The following is a 20,108-nucleotide window of genomic DNA, read 5'->3' on the forward strand; positions in this document are numbered from 1 at the left end:
TTATATACAAAAATATATAATTTTTATTTATATTTATCAAAATTTATACACATAAATTAATATAATTTATATCGATATTTTTTAAAATTTATACATATAAATTAATAAAACTTATTTATTAAAAATAATTTAAATTTATAATGATTAAATAATAATAAAAAATACTAAAAATTAATTACTTTAAAAATCTCTCTTTTATTAGTATTGATTGAGCAATCTAATGATATGCTCATGCGTAGATGAGTTGAACGATGTCAAATCAATCTTAACTTTTATTTAATAAAAAAAAAATACTAATTACCATAAGCTATGAAATTGTTCAGTGTGTTCTAAATTGAAGATGACCAAAGTAATTATAATAAGCGTGTAAAAAATAAACAAGAAAATAATAGTGAGATTAGTTGATGTAATTACATTTGCATGTTCCAAATCAGTTGACACCATACGAAATTTATGAGCTGGAGACAAAATAATAGTGTGAAGTGTGAACTGTTCACTAAGCTTCAGAAAACAATGGAAGTGAAGAACAACATCAATTCTGAGATACCAACACAAACAAGTTTGGTTTTTGCTATTAATGGTGAGAGGTTTGAGCTCTCCAAAGTTGACCCATCAACCACTTTGCTTGAATTCTTGCGTTCCCAGACAACCTTCAAGAGTGTCAAGCTCGGTTGTGGTGAAGGTGATGATTACCCTCTTTTATTTATTTATTTATTTATTTATTTATTGTTTTGAAGAATTTGTTTACTTTTTTCAATTTTTCTTCTTAGAACAAAGGTCAAGTGTTGATGTAACACTGTGGCATCATCTGATTCAACTAGTGTTATATTAAGTAATTCAATTGATTGTTGAGTTGGTTTTTCATTATTTTTCCCCCTATAGTATTCACCTTGCTTTGAACTAACTTTTTTAGAAAGAATTAGTTTGATATTAAATATTGACTATTGGGTATGGACCATAGTATATATAGTATTATTGATTATGGTCCTTTTTGGAATAAACCTAAAACATTGATGATTGTTATATTGACCTTGCTTTGAACTAATTTATGCTTCATAGATTGAGGCATAAGGATAAAGGACCTTGTTCTGGTTCCAGTTATTCTTGAGCTTTGTGAGTAGTGTTATTTTTTCTGATGGGGTTTTCAATGAACTTGAAGGTGGATATGGTGTTTGCCACAACCTTTTTTTTTTTCCAACTTGGAACTTCATATTTTGAAATGGTTGTTTTTTACAGGTGGTTGTGGAGCTTGTGTGGTTTTGATCTCCAAGTATGATCCTATACTTGATAGAATTGAAGACTTTACGGCGAGTTCTTGCCTTACACTACTTTGCAGCATACATGGCTGTTCAATTACAACAAGTGAAGGCATTGGAAACAGTAAAGATGGACTCCACCCAATTCACAAAAGAGTTGCAGGGTTCCATGCTTCACAATGTGGCTTTTGCACTCCTGGAATGTGTGTTTCGCTCTTCGGTACTCTTGTCAATGCTGAAAAGACCAATCGCTTGGACACGCCTCCAGGGTTCTCAAAAGTGACTGTTACTGAGGCTGAAAAGGCTATTGCAGGTAACCTCTGTCGCTGTACCGGTTATCGGCCCATTGCCGATGCCTGCAAAAGCTTTGCAGGTGATGTTGATATGGAGGATTTAGGATTCAACAGTTTTTGGAGGAAGGGAGAGAACAAGGACTTAAAGCTTAGTAGGTTGCCTCAATATGAACAAAATCATAAAAATGTTATATTTCCAATGTTTTTGAAGGAAATCAAACCTGATGTGTTGTTCTTGGCTTCGGATAAGAGGAGTTGGCATAGTCCTAGTAGTATAATGGAGCTACAGCGCTTATTCGAATCGAACCAAGTCAGTGGAAACCGGATAAAACTTATTGTTAGTAATACTGCTATGGGATATTACAAAGATAACTATGACTATGACAGGTATATTGCTCTAAGGGGTGTTCCAGAGCTCTCAAAGATCACGAAGGACCAAACTGGAATCGAAATTGGAGCGGCAGTGACTATATCTAAAGCTATTGAAGTACTAAAGGAAGAAAGCAGTGGTGAGTTTCTCTCAGATTTTGTTATGATACTTGTAAAGATTGCAGACCATATGGAAAAAGTTGCCTCAAGTTTTATTCGGAACACAGCTAGCATAGGTGGCAATTTAGTAATAGCGCAAAAGAACAATTTCCCTTCGGACATTGCCACAATACTTCTTGCTGTAGATTCAATGGTTCAGATAATGAGTGGTACAAAACTCGAGTGGATTGCGCTGGAGGAATTTCTAGAAAGACCACCACTGAGTTTGGAGAGTGTACTTTTGAGCATTAAAATTCCAAGTTTGGGACTTAATAAAAACAAATCTTCGGATCAGAAAAGTGAATTCCTGTTTGAAACCTATCGAGCTTCTCCTCGGCCACTCGGAAATGCCCTTCCTTATCTGAATGCTGCATTCCTAGTCAAGGTTTCACAATGCAAAGATTCAGGGGGAACCATGATTGATTCTTGTAGGCTGTCTTTTGGTGCTTATGGAACTAAACATGCAATCAGAGCAAAAAATGTTGAGCAACTTTTAGATGGAAAACTGTTAAGTTTTAGTATTTTGCATGATGCTGTCAATTTGCTTATAGCTACTATTGTACCCGAAAGTGGTACCACAAAAGCTGGCTACCGTTCAAGCTTGGCAGCCGGTTTTCTTTTTAAGTTCTTTAACCCCATGATTGACAGTCCTGCTAAAATAACCAATGGTTACGGTTATACGAATCCTAACCAGGCTCACCATGATGAAATTCCAACTTTGCTGTCTTCTGGAAACCAAGTACTTGAAGCAGGAAATGAATATCACCCTGTTGGCGAGCCAATCATGAAATCTGGAGCTACACTGCAAGCTTCAGGTTTGTTTAGTTCCAACTTGTTTTCTTAAAAAGATTATTGATAGCTTTACTTTTTATGCATTTCTATTAACATTTTCAAGTCTTAAACTTCAACTTTTACATTGAAAAGGTTTCTTACTAAATTACATTTGAATTGATGGTTGGCCTCATTAAAATGGTAAGGCTTTCGCCTTGGGAGCCGATGTTCAAATTGCTTTAGTTACAGAAGCAGCCTCACATTTATTCTAGCAAGACAATTACATTTCCTTTTTCGCTTCACGGGTTGGTATCTAGCTGAATTTTAGATAACAGCAACCAAAGAATTGATGTATCCCTCGCTTGCATTAGACAAGTCTTTTTGTCTGTCAAGCAGTGTTATTTTATTCAGTTTGTGGCTTGTATTATGCTTTTCAATTTTATTTTTTCTTTGTATTTTCTGTTCAGTAACAAGTACATTTTTATGAATTTATCATATGTAGGTGAGGCTGTGTTTACTGATGATATTCCATCACCAAACAATTGCTTATATGGAGCATATATCTATAGCGCGAAGCCTTTAGCAAGGGTAAGGAGTATAAAGCTGAGGCCGGATTTACTACTGGATGGAGTGAGGGGAGTAATTTCAAGTAAAGACATTCCCATTGGTGGAGAGAACATTGGATCAAAGACTATATTTGGCATTGAACCTTTGTTTGCTGAAGAGATTGCTAGATGTGTTGGAGATCGTCTCGCCTTTGTGGTGAGTTCTTCACTTTTTGATCCAACAATGTGTGAGATTCTCTTTTGTTTCTTTGGACATTGATACATGGAAATTCCATTTTATTCACTGTACAGCTTCTGTAGGTTGCAGATACTCAGAAACTTGCAGATGTGGCTGCAAACTCTGCAGTTGTTGATTATGATACTGAAGATCTTGATCGGCCTATTCTGTCAGTGGAAGATGCTGTCGAAAAATCTAGCTTTTTCGAAGTTCCTCCATTTCTCTATCCAAAACATGTTGGTGATTTATCAAAAGGAATGGCTGAAGCAGATCACAAGATTATTTCTAAAGAGGTACATGTTTATGCAAGTTTGCTTCTGAATTATGTATGTTGAAACGGTTAGATTGCTCAACCATATTCATTATCATCTCAATTTAAAATCAGATGAAGCTTGGATCTCAATATTATTTCTATATGGAGACACAAACTGCACTTGCTGTACCAGATGAAGATAATTGCATTATAATTTACTCTTCAAGCCAATGCCCTGAGTATTCACATGCAACTATAGCAAGATGCTTAGGTATTCCCGAAAATAATATTCGCATGATTACAAGAAGGGTTGGAGGAGGTTTTGGTGGCAAGGCCATAAAAAGCATACCTGTAAGTATTTAGTTATGCATTAATTTCTTGATTTTGGATTGCATACATTTCTATTAACTTGTTATTCAAGCAATCAGTTTTCCTGCAGCATGATTCTTATTTGGATATAAATTATATGATGTTTGCAGGTTGCAGCATCATGTGCACTCGCTGCGCACAAATTACGCCGCCCTGTCAGAATCTATCTAAATCGAAAGGCGGATATGATAATTGCTGGGGGAAGGCATCCAATGAAGATAACTTACAGTGTTGGATTTAGGAATGATGGGAAAATTACTGCATTAGAACTTCAGATACTGGTCAATGCAGGGATATATGTGGATATAAGTGCAATAATGCCACATAACATAGTTGGTGCAATTAAAAAGTATGATTGGGGTGCTTTATCATTTGATATAAAGGTATGCAGAACAAATCATCCTAGTAGATCTGCAATGAGGGGCCCTGGGGAGGTGCAGGGATCTTATATCGCCGAAGCTATAATAGAAAATGTTGCAGCTATGCTTTCACTGGATGTAGATTCTGTCAGAAGTATTAATCTTCATACACATGAGAGTCTTAAGTTGTTCCATGAGCATAGTTTCGGCGAACCTCATGAGTATACCTTGCCTTCAATATGGAGCAAGATAGCTGCTTTGGCGAACTATGATCAAAGAACCAAAATGGTGAAAGAGTTCAACAAGATTAACACTTGGAGAAAAAGGGGAATTTCCCGGATACCGGTTGTGTTTCAACTGAGTCTAAGGCCAACCCCTGGTAAAGTAAGCATTTTCTCGGACGGCTCTGTTGTAGCTGAAGTTGGAGGAATAGAAATAGGACAGGGTCTTTGGACAAAGGTGAAACAGATGACTGCATTTGCTCTCAGTGCAATCCAATGCGATGGAACGGAAGGCCTCGTTTACAAGGTCCGAGTTGTACAATCTGATACTGTGAGCATGGTTCAAGGGGGGTTCACTGCTGGCAGCACTACATCGGAGTCGAGTTGTGAGGCAGTTAGACTTTGTTGCAATATCTTGGTTGAGAGGCTAAAGCCTCTAAAGGAAAGGCTGCAAAAGGAAATGGGATCTATCAAATGGGAGACACTTATTCTTCAGGTATTTGGATATAAACTATGAATAGATACATTAATTCTTTTGATATTGTTTGACAGCATTCTCTTAAATTAACATGTTGACAATTTATGAACCTACAGGCTTACATGCAAGCTGTGAATTTATCTGCATCCACATTATATGTGCCTGGTATGGATTCCATGATGTACCTTAATTATGGTGCTGCAGCAAGTGAGGTAAGTTTTCTTCATGTGCACATCTCAAATCAAATTTTGTATTTTCTTAAAGTTCCCCTAAGTTGCTTTTCTTGAATATATTGCTTGTCCTGTTGTCACACAACATATTACTGAACCAAATCATCAGATAAAGCTATGATAAATTATGGAAGTTATTTCTCAGGTGGAGATAGATCTTCTGACTGGAGAAACCAGATTTCTGCGAACGGATATTATCTATGATTGCGGACAGAGTCTAAACCCTGCTGTTGATTTAGGACAGGTAAGCAGACCGTGTACATAAATAGACATTTGCTATGCAAGCTCAAGACTAATGTCAGTGCCAGAACTGGAGGCCTTAGAGTGGTTTTTATTTGTGAAATTACTCTGAAAATATCTCTAGTTTCATTCAATTTTCAGTTTGGTCCTTATGCTATAAAAAGTGTTCTAAGTGCTCCTTATAATTGCATGTAGATTGAAGGAGCTTTTGTTCAAGGGTTGGGGTTCTTCATGCTTGAGGAATATGAAACAAATGCTGATGGTTTGGTATTAGCAGATGGCACTTGGAACTACAAAATCCCTACAATTGACACCATACCTAAACAATTCAATGTTCAGATCCTCAACAGTGGTCATCACCAGAAGAGGGTTCTCTCTTCAAAGGGTAACATTGAATTCTCTTAAGTGCATATAACTTGTTATTGAAACTAGGATTTTTATACATTCTCTTTCATTGGTTCTTCATAAATGTATGAGTGGTTTGATTGAATGCATAGAAGTCAAATACAAACATACATCAAATCTGAAAAAGATCCTCTAAAGTCTAAAAGTGAGGAGATTGGTAAAGTGATAAAGTGGGAGGGGGGGTGTTTTTATCATCATTAAATTTGTAACTTCTATCCCATCAAATCATCTGAAAATCCGGTAAAAGCAAAAAGGATGGATACTCAAATTAGTATAGGATGAATGAGAATTTGAGAATGATATCATGAATATACATACATAGATTTGATAATGATATCAGAAGCTAGATCCCCATAAGTGGATAAGTTAAAAAAAATTTAGAAAATAGAATATTTTTTATGCAGCTTCCGGCGAGCCACCTTTACTATTGGCAGCTTCAGTTCACTGTGCCACAAGAGCAGCTATTAAAGAAGCAAGGAAACAGGTTCTTTCATGGAGCAATTTTGTTGGACCAGATTCAACATTTGACTTGGAGGTCCCTGCAACCATGCCTGTGGTTAAGGAACATATTGGACTTGACATTGTACAAAGATACTTGAAATGGAAGGTGGGCAATAAATAAATTCTACAACACTGAATAGGTTGGTTATAGGAAAGTGATGTTTTGATTTAATATACGTAAGTTTTGATGTATGTTTAAAATAAGAAACACAAAAGTCAATGCAGATGAATAGTTTTGGTATCAAGAATGAGTCAACTAAACTCTAGAAACTTGGCTTTAGATTGGCATATCTTAGGCATAAAATGTTCTTAGTACAGGTTTTTTCCATATGCAAAAATGAGTAGGTGAGAGGAAAACATGAAATGTAGTTGGTAGGAAGTTATATTATTTATTAGTAACATTTATTTTAGTAGTTTTTGTTATTAAGCCAGATATAAATATTCGATTTTATAAACTTTATGTTCTGAACGTCTAATTTCAATAGGGTAAAGAACTTGTTTTTAACCCACACCTTGGCAACAAAATGTAATAAAATTATGATAGAATGAAAAAAGATGAAGAAATTTTATTGTGATATTGTTATATGTAGAACAATGCTACTTATTTATACTAATTACTAAATTGATTTTGAATTTTAAAATAAGCTAAAATAACCAAAATTTCTAGATGATTCTGTTAAAGAAATATAAGTATAACTAATTTAAAAAAAAAATAAACATAACAAATTTTGTTTCTAGAAGAAAAAGATAAGATAATAAATAAAAATAAAATAAGAATTTAATATGTTTCACAAGTTGGTGGATGGAAGATGTCAATAATCCACCGGTTAGATAAGTTCCGATGAAATGGTTGAGGAAGACGGGTGTGGTGCGGTAATGCAGAAACATAAAAGGCGATGCCGTGCTTGAGGGAGAGAGAGCAAGTAGCGATCTTCAGAAAACGCGTAGAGCACGATAATAGAGGGCTTTAGAGGGCGCGTAGAGCGCGAAAAGAGAGAGCTTTAGAAGGCGCATACGGAATTGCCGGGAAGGAATTGCCGGAAGGAAGCGCGATAAGAGAGAAGGCGCGTAGAGCGCGATAAGAGAGAGGGAAGGGGGCGCATAGAGCACGGTAATTTGGGTCCATTAGAATCGGAAGGATAAGACGAAAATGATGGATTATTTGGTGAGGTGAGAAAGTATCAAATTAGTAGCAAGAACGAAATTATTTTTATCGGTAAAAAAAAGCATGATGATTTCTCACCGAAAAGATGATAGCTTATGTATCCTCCTTAAGGAGGATACTATGGCTCTGATACCATAATAAAATTATGAAAGAATAAGAAAAGATGAAGAAGTTTTATTGTTGTGACCTTGTTGTATGGAGAACAATGCTACCTATTTATATTAATTACTAAACTGATTTTGAATTTTAAAATAAGTTAAAACAACCATAATATCTAGATGATTCTGTTAGAGAAAGATAAGCATAACTAACTTAAAAAAAGATAAGCATGGCAAATTTTGTTTCTAGAGAAAAAATATAAGATAATAAATAAAAAAAATAAGAATTTAATATGGTATTAGAGTCAAACTTTAACGTTAACTTTCCAAAATTTGTACTCAATTCACGTTATCTTCATTACTAAAGAAAAGAATGGAAATGCATAGAGCCAAATTTCGCGGCCAATGGTTCCAATTCAGACTACATTCTTCATCCAGCGGCAAGAACAAACTGAAAAAACCTCTCGTGGATTCTGATGATTCTACAGTTGAGGTGCCGTTCTCAAGCAAGAGAAAGACAGCAAACGTGTTTGGTTATTGTCTTGAATCTGAGGGTACAAGTCACAGAATGAGAGAAGGGGCTAACGAGGAGGATAAGAGGATGATGAATATCAAGAAAAGAAAAACAGGCTGTCTTATTTAAAATAAACAGTATGATTTCAACGATGATGAATATGAAGTTGTTGATATTCTGTTTAACCTCCTTGGGGACTTCTTAGAGAGGGTTAATTTAGAGACTTCAAACAGTACTGCGAATTCAAGCCCCAGTGTGGACCAAAAACAGGTTTCAAAGGAGTTTTCCAAGAAAATCGTTAGCTCAATGGATTCTGCGTCCAAGAAAGAAATAAATAAACCAGTCAACCAAGAAAGAAACAATCCCCGTGCCTTGAATTTAGGCCCGAGTGCCGATCAAGAATGGGTTTTAAACAAGAATTCCAAGAAGACCGCAGTGGATTCTCGGTCCAAGAAAGAATCAAAGAAATCAGTCAACCAAGAATCATCTGAATTGCCACAAAATTTCAAGAACTTGATAAGTAATATGGGTGGTAGTAGGATCACTCTGCTTATCGAAAAAATTCTCTATCACTCGAATTTGAATCTGCAACTAAACCGGCTTTCGATACCGTCACAGTAGGTCAAGAACAAAGATATCTTGTTTTTCACAGAACTAGAAAGTTTGGACGAGAAAAAGGAAATAAAAAAAAGCATGGTGATTTCTCACCGAAAAGATAATAACTTATGTATCTTCCTCATGGCTCTGATACCATAATAAAATTATGAAAGAATGAGAAAAATTGAAGAAATTTTATTGTTGTGATTTTGTTGTATGGAGAACAATACTACTTATTTATACTAATTACTAAACTGATTTTGAATTTTAAAATAAGCTAAAACAACCAGAATATCTAAATGATTCTGTTAGAGAAAGATAAGCATAACAAACTTAAAAAAAGATAAGCATGACAAATTTTGTTTCTAAAAGAAAAAGATAAGATAATAAATAAAAATAAAATAAGAATTTAATATAGTATCAGAGCCAAAATTTAACATTAACTTTCCAAACTTTTGTACCCAATTCACGTTCTCTTCATTACTAAAGAAAAGAATGAAAATGCATAGAGCCAAACTACGCGGCCAATAGTTCCAAAGCAGACTACATTCTTCATCCTGTGGCAGGAACAAACTGAAAGAACCTCTTGTGGATTCTGATGATTCTGCAGTTGAGGTGTCATTCTCAAGCAAGAGAAAGACAGCAAACATATTTGGTTACTATTTTGAATTTGAAGGTACAAGTCACAGAATGATAGAAGCGGCTAACGAGGAGGATAAGAGGATGATGAATATCAAGAAAACGAAAACATACTGTCTTATTCAAAATAAACAGTATGATTTCAACGATAATGAACATGAAGTTGTTGATATTCCGTTTAACCTCCTCGAAAACTTCTTAGAGATGGTTAATTTAGAGACTTCAAACAGTGCTGCGAATTCAAGCTCTAGTGCCGACCAAGTACAGGATTCAAAGGAGGCGTCCAAGAAAATCGTTAGCTCAATAGATTCTGGGTCCAAGAAAGAAATAAAGAAACCAGTCAACCAAGAAAGAAACAGCCCCAGTGCCGTAAATTCAGGCCCGAGTGCCGATCAAGAATGGGTTTCAAACAAGAATTCCAAGAAAACCGTTAGCTCAGTGTATTCTTCGTCCAAGAAAGAATCAAAGAAACCAGTCAACCAAGAACCCTCTAAATTGCCACAAAATTTCAAGAACTTGATAAGTGATATGGGTGGCAGTAGGATCACCGTGCTTATCGAAAAAACTCTTTATCACTCAGATAATCAGATTTGAATCCGCAACAAAACCGGCTTTCGATACCGTCACGGTAGGTCAAGGACAAGATTTATTGCTTCCCACAGAACTAGAAAGTTTGGACAAGAAAAAGAAAAAAAAGCATGGTAATTTCTTACCGAAAAGATGATAGTTTATAGACCCCCTCAAGGAGAACATCATGGCTCTGATACCATAATAAAATTGTGAAAGAATGAGAAAAATGAAAAAATTTTATTGTTGTGATTTTGTTGTATGGAGAATAATGCTACCTATTTATACTAATTACTAAACTAATTTTGAAATTTTAAAATAAGTTAAAACAACCAGAATATCTAGATGATTATGTTAGAGAAAGATAAGCATAACAAACTTAAAAAAAGATAAGCATGACAAATTTTGTTTCTAGAAGAAAAAGATAAGATAATAAATAAAAATAAAATAAGAATTTAATATGATATCAGAGCCAAACTTTAACCTTAACTTTCTAAAATTTGTGCCCAATTCACGTTCTCTTAATTACTAAAGAAAAGAATGGAAATGCATAGAGCCAAACTACGCGGCCAATGGTTCCAAAGCAGACTACGTTCTTCATCCAGCGGTAGGAACAAACTGAAAGAACCTCTCGTGGATTTTGATGATTATGCAGTTGAGGTGTCATTCTCAAGCAAGAGAAAGGCAGCAAACACATTTGGTTACTGTCTTGAATCTGAGGGTACAAGTCACGGAATGAGAGAATGGGCTAACGAGGAGAATAAGAGGATGATAAATATCAAGAAAATAAAAACATACGGTCTTATTCAAAATAAACAATATGATTTCAACGATAATAAACTTGAAGTTGTTGATATTTTGTTTAACCTCTCTGGAAACTTCCTAGAGATGGTTACTTTAGAGACTTCAAATATTGCTGCGAATTCAAACCCCAGTGCCGACCAGGTACAGGTTTTAAAGGAGGCTTCCAAGAAAACTGTTAGCTCAATGGATTCTGGGTCCAAGAAAGAAATAAAGAAACCAGTCAACCAAGAAAGAAATAGCCCCAGTGCCGTGGATTCAGGCCCGAGTGCCGATCAAGAATGGGTTTCAAACAAGAATTTCAAGAAGACCGTTAGCTCAGTGGATTCTTCGTCCAAGAAAGAATAAAAGAAACCAGTCAACTTAGAACCCTCTGAATTGCCACAACATTTCAAGAACTTGATAAGTGATATGGGTGGCAGCAGGATCGCTGTGCTTATCGAAAAAAAACTCTCCATCACTCAGATTTGAATTCGCAACAAAACCGGCTTTCGATACCGTCACGGTAGGTCAAGAAAAAAATTTATTGCTTCCCACAGAACTAGAAAGTTTAGACGAGAAAAAAAAAAGCATGGTGATTTCTCATCAAAAAGATGATAGTTTATGTATCCCCCTCAAGGGGAATATTGTGGCTCTGATACCATAATAAAATTATGAAAGAATGAGAAAAGATGAAAAAATTTTATTGTTGTGATTTTGTTGTATGGAGAACAATGCTACCTATTTATACTAATTACTAAACTGATTTTGAATTTTAAAATAAGTTAAAACAACCAGAATATCTAGATGATTCTGTAAGAGAAAGATAAGCATAACAAACTTAAAAAAAAAGATAAGCATGACAAATTTTGTTTCTAGAAGAAAAAGATAAGATAATAAATAAAAATAAAATAAGAATTTAATATGGTATCAGAGCCAAACTTTAACCTTAACTTTCTAAAATTTGTGCTCAATTCACGTTCTCCTAATTACTAAAAAAAAAAATGGAAATACATAGAGCCTAGGGGTGCACAGACCCGAACCGGCCCGACGACCCGGCCCGGCCCCGAAGGAATTTGGGCCGCGAAGACCCGGACCCAAAGTGACCCGGGAAAAAAAGTGAAATCAAAAAGGGAAGTGAAGCCGGGACCGGGCCATGGCTCGGGTCACCCGGACCCGGCCCGGTAGCCCGGCCAAATAAACATTACACACACACAAACGCTGAAACGCGTTATTGGGCTAGGGCAACACAGATGAGAGAACACGCATTCACTGCCTCGCCCTCGTGCCTCCTTCAACAGCTCAGCGCCTCAGCCCTCAGCCATTGAGGCTTACCCCCACACCCCAAGTCCCCACTCCGGCACTCCCCACGCCCCACTCCGGCTCTGGCAGTCGCCACTCCCCACGGCGCAGGCTGATCCGGTGACCCTGACCTCATCTTCTCTCCCCACGGCCTACTCCAACTCTCGCAGCACGCAACACGCAGTCGCCGGCTCCTCCCTTTCTCATCTCTTCACAACCCTCCGTGTTTCACCCCAGTCACCGCCGAAGCTCTTCGTTCGATGGACGACAGTGACGACGTACAGTGCTGTCCTGCTTCTCGGCGACGTTGCTCTGCTCTGCTCTCTTCTCCGATTTTCTTTTCAGGTCTTCCGTTCAGGTAAGTAATTAATTTTATTATGTCATTAATATTTTGATTAAGGATTAGAATTTTTGATAAACAGAATTTGTGAATTTTGGTTGTAGGTGTTGATTTTCATTATTAGAACTCTGATTAGGTGTGTGTGGCTGTTGATGTGTGATTGTGTGTTTAGCTTATTTTTTGTAAGGGGTTTGAGAGAAAGGAGAGGTATGAGAAGCTTGAGAATTGGATTCGGCGGCTCGATCTGGCCGGTTTTGTGAGGCTGCCTTTGAGAGACAATGATAAGTTGCATGCTAAGGAGGTTTTGCACAACTATGGACACAAATATATGATTAGAGAAGGCCATGGTTGCTTACTTGTTTGTTGGGGTGATAGACCCCTTTTCTCCATTTCAGCATGGAGTTTTAGAGGATTAAATCTTTCTTTATAAGATGGAAGCAATACCTTATCTCCTTATATATGTAATTATGTATATCATTGTTCATTTGTTATTGATTCCAACTATTTATTACTCTTCTTATTATTAGATTGCTTGTAACTGTAAATGGATGTGGGATAATTTAGTGCAGCACCTAAAATTTCTCATGCAACATATCTAGCATTGTTATTTTTTTTTAATTATTATTTCAAATGGAAACATGTACGTCTATTTCTATTTCTATTATTATTTGACTATTTGTTTGCTGTATTGGAATTTGAAGTGTAAAAAATTAAGTCTCACATTAGTCAAACTTAGTCTAAGTGAAGAGTATATATTGAATGAGTAGACATAGTTTCCATGTAAAGTGGATTCATAGTACATTTTCCTTGTTCTTATGGATTTAATTAGAATTAGAAATTTGAGGTTTTTCCCCATTGATTCTTTCATAATCTTACAAATCTCTGTATAAAACTTGCATTGGGGTGTAAAACTTGCATTGGGTATTCCGGTTTCAACTGTTGCTTCTGAATCATGCTTCAGCACCGGTGGACGTGTGCTTGATGTCTTTCGTAGCTCTTTGTCACCATTAATGGCTGAAGCTTTGATATACACTCAAAGTTGGTTGTGCCCTTCTAAACAAGACGTTGGAGATCAAGAGTTTGATCAATTTGATAACAGTCAGAAGATTGTTGAAGGTACATTTATGATATCTTTATTATTTGTGACTTATTTATTTCAAGTAATAATCATTTATATGAAAAATGAGTTATTTTATATCTTTTGTAGGTTTCACTAATGCATCCACATCACAAGGAACAAGTTGACAACATTAATGGCTATTGATAGAGGATGATTATTCTTATGTATTGTAAACCTTAACATGTTATTTGTATTGACTTAAATATTATTGTGTTATTTGTATTGACTTTAGACTAATGCATATTATTATGTTATTTGTATTGACTTAAATATTTAGTGTTATTAGACAATATTAGTATTGGACTATTGATTGTGATGATGCTTTGGTATTGATTGTGATTATGTTTTAATTTTGAAGAAGGTTTGGTTATGGCCCGGTTTTCACCCGGTTTAATTGTGGCCCGAAAGACTGTTGGTTTCATCGGATCTAAGGTCGGGTCCGGGTCTAATAAATAGACCCGGTCTATATTTCGGGCCGAGTCTGGGTCACCTAAAACCCGGCTTCACCCAGCCCATGTGCACCTCTAATAGAGCCAAACTATGTGGCTAATGGTTCCAAAGTAGACTACGTTCTTCATCTAGTGGCAAGAACAAACTGAAAGAACCTCTCGTGGATTCTGATGACTCTGCAGTTGAGGTGTCATTCTCCAGTAAGAAAAAGGCAATAAACCCATTTGGTTACTGACTTGAATCTGAGGGTACAAGTCACGGAATGAGAGAAGGGACTAACGAGGAGGATAAGAGGATGATAAATATCAAGAAAATAAAAACAGACGATCTTATTCAAAATAAACATTATGATTTCAATGATGATAAACTTGAAGTTGTTGATATTTTGTTTAACCTCCCCAGAAACATCTTAGAGATGGTTAATTTAGAGACTTCAAATAGTGCTGCGAATTCAAGCCCCAGTGCCGACCAAGTACAGGTTTTAAAGGAGGCTTCCAGGAAAACCGTTAGCTCAATGGATTTTGGGTCCAAGAAAAAATAAAAAAATCAGTCAACAAAGAAAGAAACAACCCCAGTTCCGTAAATTCAGGCCCGAGTGCCGATCAAGAATGGGTTTCAAACAAGAATTCCAAGAAGACCGTCAGCTCAGTGGATTCTCGGTCCAAGAAAGAATCAAAGAAACCAGTCAACCAAGAACCCTCTGAATTGCCACAAAATTTCAAGAACTTGATAAGTGATATGGGTGGCAACAGGATCACTCTGCTTATCCAAAAAATTCTCTATCACTCCGATTTGAATCCGTAACAAAATTGGCTTTCGATACCGTCACAGTAGGTCAAGGACAAAGATTTCTTACTTCCCACAGAACTAGAAAGTTTGGACGAGAAAAAGGGAATAAAAAAAAAGCATGGTGATTTCTCACCGAAAATATGATAGCTTATGTATCCTCCTCAAAGAGGATAACATAGCTCTGATACCATAATAAAATTATGAAAGAATGAGAAAATACGAAGAAATTTTATTGTTGTGATTTTGTTGTATGGAGAATAATGCTACCTATTTATACTAATTACTAAACTGATTTTGAATTTTAAAATAAGCTAAAATAACCAGAATATTTAGATGATTCTATTAAAGAAAGATAAGCTATTAAGCATAACAAACTTAAAAAAAAAAGATAAGCATGACAAATTTTGTTTCTAGAAGAAATAGATAAGATAATAAATAAAAATAAAATAAGAATGTATCAGAGCCAAACTTTAACGTTAACTTTCCAAAACTTGTGCCCAATTCACGTTCTCTTCATTACTAAAGAAAAAGAATGAAAATGCATAGAGCCAAACTACGCGGTCAATGGTTCCAAAGTAGACTACGTTCTTCATCCATCAGCAAGAACAAACTGAAAAAACCTCTCGTGGATTCTGATAATTCTACAATTGAGATGCCATTCTCAAGCAAGAGAAAGGCAGCAAACGCGTTTGGTTACTGTCTTGAATCTGAGGGTACAAGTCATAGAATGAGAGAATGGTACAAAAACAAACTGTCTTATTCAAAATAAACAGTATGATTTCAACGATAATGAACTTGAAGTTGTTGATATTCTGTTTAACCTCCCAGAAACTTTGTAGAGATGATTAATTTACAGACTTCAAACTGTGCTGCGAATTCAAGCCCCAGCGCCGACCAAGTACAGGTTTCAAAGGAGGCTTTCGAAAAAACTGTTAGCTCAATGGATTCTGGGTCCAAGAACGAAATAAAGAAACTAGTTAACCAAGAAAGAAACAGCCTCAGTGCCGTGAATTCAGGCCTGAGTGCCGATCAAGAATGGGTTTCAAACAAGAATTCCAAGAAGATCGTTAGCTCAGTGGATTCTCGGTCCATGAAAGAATCAAAGAAACCAGTCAACCAAGAACCCTCTGAATTGTCACAAAATTTTAAGATCTGGATAAGTGATATGGGTGGCAGCAGAATCACTCTGCTTATCGAAAAAACTCTCTATCACTCGAATTTGAATCCGCAACAAAATCGACTTTCGATACTGACACAGTTGGTCAAGGATAAGGATTTCTTACTTCCCATAGAACTAGAAAGTCTAAATGAGAAAAAGGGAATAAAAGTAAAATTGATCCAACCGTCGCTAAAAATTACTAGTTGACTTTGATTAAGTGGTTCATGCCCAAGGACCAGAGTCACAGAAAGTAAGCACTTCCTATATTCTGAGGTCAAATTGAGCCAAAGTTGCAAAGGCTAGCAAATTAGAAAATGACGATGTTATTCAAGTTTGATCATTCCGAATTGACAAAAAATTATGCATGACAATTGTTAAGCTTTAATTTATTATTTAATTTTATTTTTCTTTAATCATTTTTAGCCTAATTTGCTAATTGCGAGAACTATGTCAATAGATTCCTAATGAACTTCGTTAGTTTTTTCTTCTTTTTGGCTGAAATTATTGATAAAATTATCTTTATTACAGTTGAAAAAATCAATTACATGTTTTTATGTTTTTTTTAAAGAAAAAAATAAAAATAAAAAAAATAAAAATTTAATAAAATGCAACGAGGTTAAATTATTCAAATATCTATCTATCTATCTATCTATCTATCTATCTATCTATCTATCTATCTATCTATTTATTATATAAAAATTGATATATAAATTTTTTTATATTGTATTTAGTAATTTAACCCATATTTCTCTTTCTAACGACATATGTTAGTAATTTTACTTACTTGATAAAATTTAAAAATAATCAATCATCTTTTAGTAAAAAAATTTTAAAAAATTAAAATTTTTTTATTTATTATTATTTCATTAAAACATAAAGTACTAATTAAATACAATAAATATACATTAAAAGTGTTATAATAATTATTATTATAAAAATGTTCAGTTACAGATATTAAAATTTTACAATTTATACATGTTAATACTCTCACTACTACATTATTTTGATCTACTTATGCATGTTACATGAGATTTTATTACTATTTATTTTTTAATCTTTCATACCAATTAGCAAAAACTCCTTCAAGTAAGTTTAAATCTGTCACATTTTCTTACTAAATACATTCAAATATATCATAATTATAAAATTAATTTATAATTTATATTTATATTGATATTTTTTGTATTTTTCATTCTCATTTATTTTTCAAAATTCAAGTAAGTTTAAATTTGGCACATCTCTTACTAGGTATATTTAAATATATCATGATTATAAAATTAATTTATATTTTTGATATTTTTCATTCTTATTTATTTTTAAATTTTTTTTACTTATTTGTAACCTAAAGAACACCATATGAAAAGACAAATTATGACAACTAAAATAAATATAAAAATAAAAGTAACAATTAAATTTAATTAAATAATTATATAAAATTTTATATAAATTATTAAATAAATATTTTGTAAAATATTTTTAATATATAATAATTTAAATTTAATATTAATTTATATAATAATTAAAGATGGTGAGTGTCAATCCCCGGTTGAGAAGAGATTGGTAGATTTTCTTCTTCATTAATATCATCATAATATGACATAATACAATTTTTTTTTTTTGTGCATGTTCCAAAATGCATCAATGTTCGGGCCACCCTTATCAATTAGCACCCCAAGAGAACTGAAGTTGTTTAATTGTCTTCATTGTCACGGACTCACGGTAAAGATATAGACATTTTTTGAAATTCTCAGTGTATTCTCTAATAACATATCAATTACTATGGATCAGTTTTATACTTTTATTTAAAATTTATTGTTGGATCCGAGAATAGATTTTTATATAAAAAAAATAAAATTCGAAATTCTACTACTTACTTCAACAAATTAATAAACTAATAACTAAATTAACCTAAATTGGTTAAATATATAAATATTTATTTAGTTCGAAAAGAAAATCAAATCCGTACTACACACTACAAATTATGCAAAGTGCTCATCTCAATTGACAAATGCACATATATCAGTACTACACATTTTCTTATCCTTATTTTTAAAAATCCAAATTAATAAGAAAAGCCTTTTAATTTTGATGTATTAATAATCATTTGATCATTTTTTATAATTATTCAAAGAGTTTAATTTTAATAAATTAATAATTTAAAATATTTTATATAATGGTTGAATTAATTTTATTCTTTTATATGATTATGAATGTATCTATTTCTTTAACCCAATACACATATAAAATATTTTTATATTAATTGCATATAAAAAATAGATATTTATCTAAATAATCAGTATTAAAAATAATTATTAAAGTTTTGCGAACATCAAGACTGTGTTTGTTTACAGGATTTAGTAGATAAGATATAGACAAAAATATTATATCCAAAGATACTAAATTAATATATTTTATATCTTTTTTAATAAAAAAACACACAAAGACACAATTTATTTTTTATCTTTTTTATTATTTTTATCAATTTTTTATAATTATATATTTTTAATATTATATTTTTTCTTTCAAATTTTTCGTATAAAAAATAAATAAAAATTTTATAATTTATCATCAAATAAAATATAAAATATTAATTTTTATATATCTATTTTTTAAGACTTATTTTCAGTATTTTATTTTATTTTATCTTACTTGGCAAAACACAATCCAATAGACAACCCTAAACTGTTTAGATTATTGAATGAAAAGTAATTTTCCTTTTTATAATTTTGAAAGCCATTTTTTTCTTTTCCAGATCCATTGGCTCCACATACCCGAAATCTCGCCGACCTCTCAAATCGTCAGAAAAGATTTAAGACTTTACATAATAAATTACTAATGAGATATGTTCCCATACACGTGTCAATTATATACCATTTTTTTAATTTAGAAGCGATTTATATTTAATTACATTACTTTGTCTTAAAATATAATTTTAATTAAAAAAATAAGTAATTAGTTATTGGATTATATATTTATTAATGTATAAGTTTTTTAATAAATTTAATTACTAAATAATATATAAAAATTATTTAATAATACAAATAAAATCATATTTTTCTATCTTTTTTTAAAGGATTTTTTATTTTTATAAATTAAATAAATATAATAATTATTAAAATAAATAATTTTAAAAATATTTATCGAAATAAATATCCCTCTCTTATTTCTATCTGTTTTTCTCCTCTTCTCTTTGTCTCTTTTTTTTTTGTGTTTTTGTTCTTGTTTTTTCCCTCTGAAATTTAGATATAAATCTAGGTTCATCTAAAATAATTTTTTTGTGGTATATTGATTTTTTTTTTATAAATATTTTGAATATGGTATTACAGATCTAAGACAAAGATATAAGAACAAAAACTTTTCATCCCAAAATATATTTTTATATTTGAAAAATTTTTAGAGTTATTTGGAGAAGAAAGAATAAATTTTTGTATTGCAGTATTTTTTGTATAAAATTTAAAATAAAAGAAATTGTGATTTGTTTTTATTTTTATCTTATAAATTCTTTTTTAATCAAATTCTGCGTTTTTTCAAATCATAATTATTTTTTGTGTTCATTGGCAAGGCAACAGAATATGAAAAATATTAAAAATTCTAACTCATTCTTTTGGATCTTTTATTTTTTGATATTTTTTTAAAATAATATATATTTAAATATTAAAAAAATAAATTAAGACTTTTAATTATAATTCATAAAATATTATTAATTCTCTCTGTAAAAATATTGTATACTAACAAATATAAATCAATAATCAATAATAATTAATAACAATAGGTTGTATTCTAATGCAGACAACCATAATGTTTGTTGAATATTCCAATTTTTTCAAAACAAACAAAAAAACGTTAAAGCATGGAAGTTCAAAAAAAGAAAAGAAAGAAAAAAGTGTTATAGCATGTGCAT

The 20,108-nt window shown here is 32.9% G+C and overlaps 1 protein-coding gene across 1 annotated transcript; it reads left to right on the plus strand.

Moving 5' to 3' along the window:
* The first annotated feature begins 395 nt into the window (after positions 1-395).
* Positions 396-7,122, plus strand: LOC130941318 (indole-3-acetaldehyde oxidase-like). Its single transcript, XM_057869783.1, has 10 exons — positions 396-682; positions 1,237-2,892; positions 3,351-3,610; positions 3,715-3,924; positions 4,017-4,235; positions 4,364-5,329; positions 5,428-5,523; positions 5,687-5,785; positions 5,977-6,166; positions 6,591-7,122. Exons 1-10 carry the CDS (start codon positions 454-456, stop codon positions 6,806-6,808), a joined length of 4,143 nt encoding a protein of 1,380 aa, XP_057725766.1. The 5' UTR covers positions 396-453; the 3' UTR covers positions 6,809-7,122.
* Positions 7,123-20,108: the final 12,986 nt, after the last annotated feature.

Source organism: Arachis stenosperma, chromosome 7 (genome assembly GCF_014773155.1).
Source record: "Arachis stenosperma cultivar V10309 chromosome 7, arast.V10309.gnm1.PFL2, whole genome shotgun sequence".
Classification (NCBI taxonomy): domain Eukaryota; kingdom Viridiplantae; phylum Streptophyta; class Magnoliopsida; order Fabales; family Fabaceae; genus Arachis; species Arachis stenosperma.

Coding starts and splice junctions, on each gene's coding strand:
- LOC130941318 (XM_057869783.1), top strand. CDS start 454: ATGAGCTGGAGACAAAATAATAGTGTGAAGTGTGAACTGTTCACTAAG. Junction 5,524..5,686: donor ATGGTGCTGCAGCAAGTGAG/GTAAGTTTTCTT, acceptor GTTATTTCTCAG/GTGGAGATAGATCTTCTGAC. Junction 6,167..6,590: donor GAGGGTTCTCTCTTCAAAGG/GTAACATTGAAT, acceptor TTTTTTATGCAG/CTTCCGGCGAGCCACCTTTA.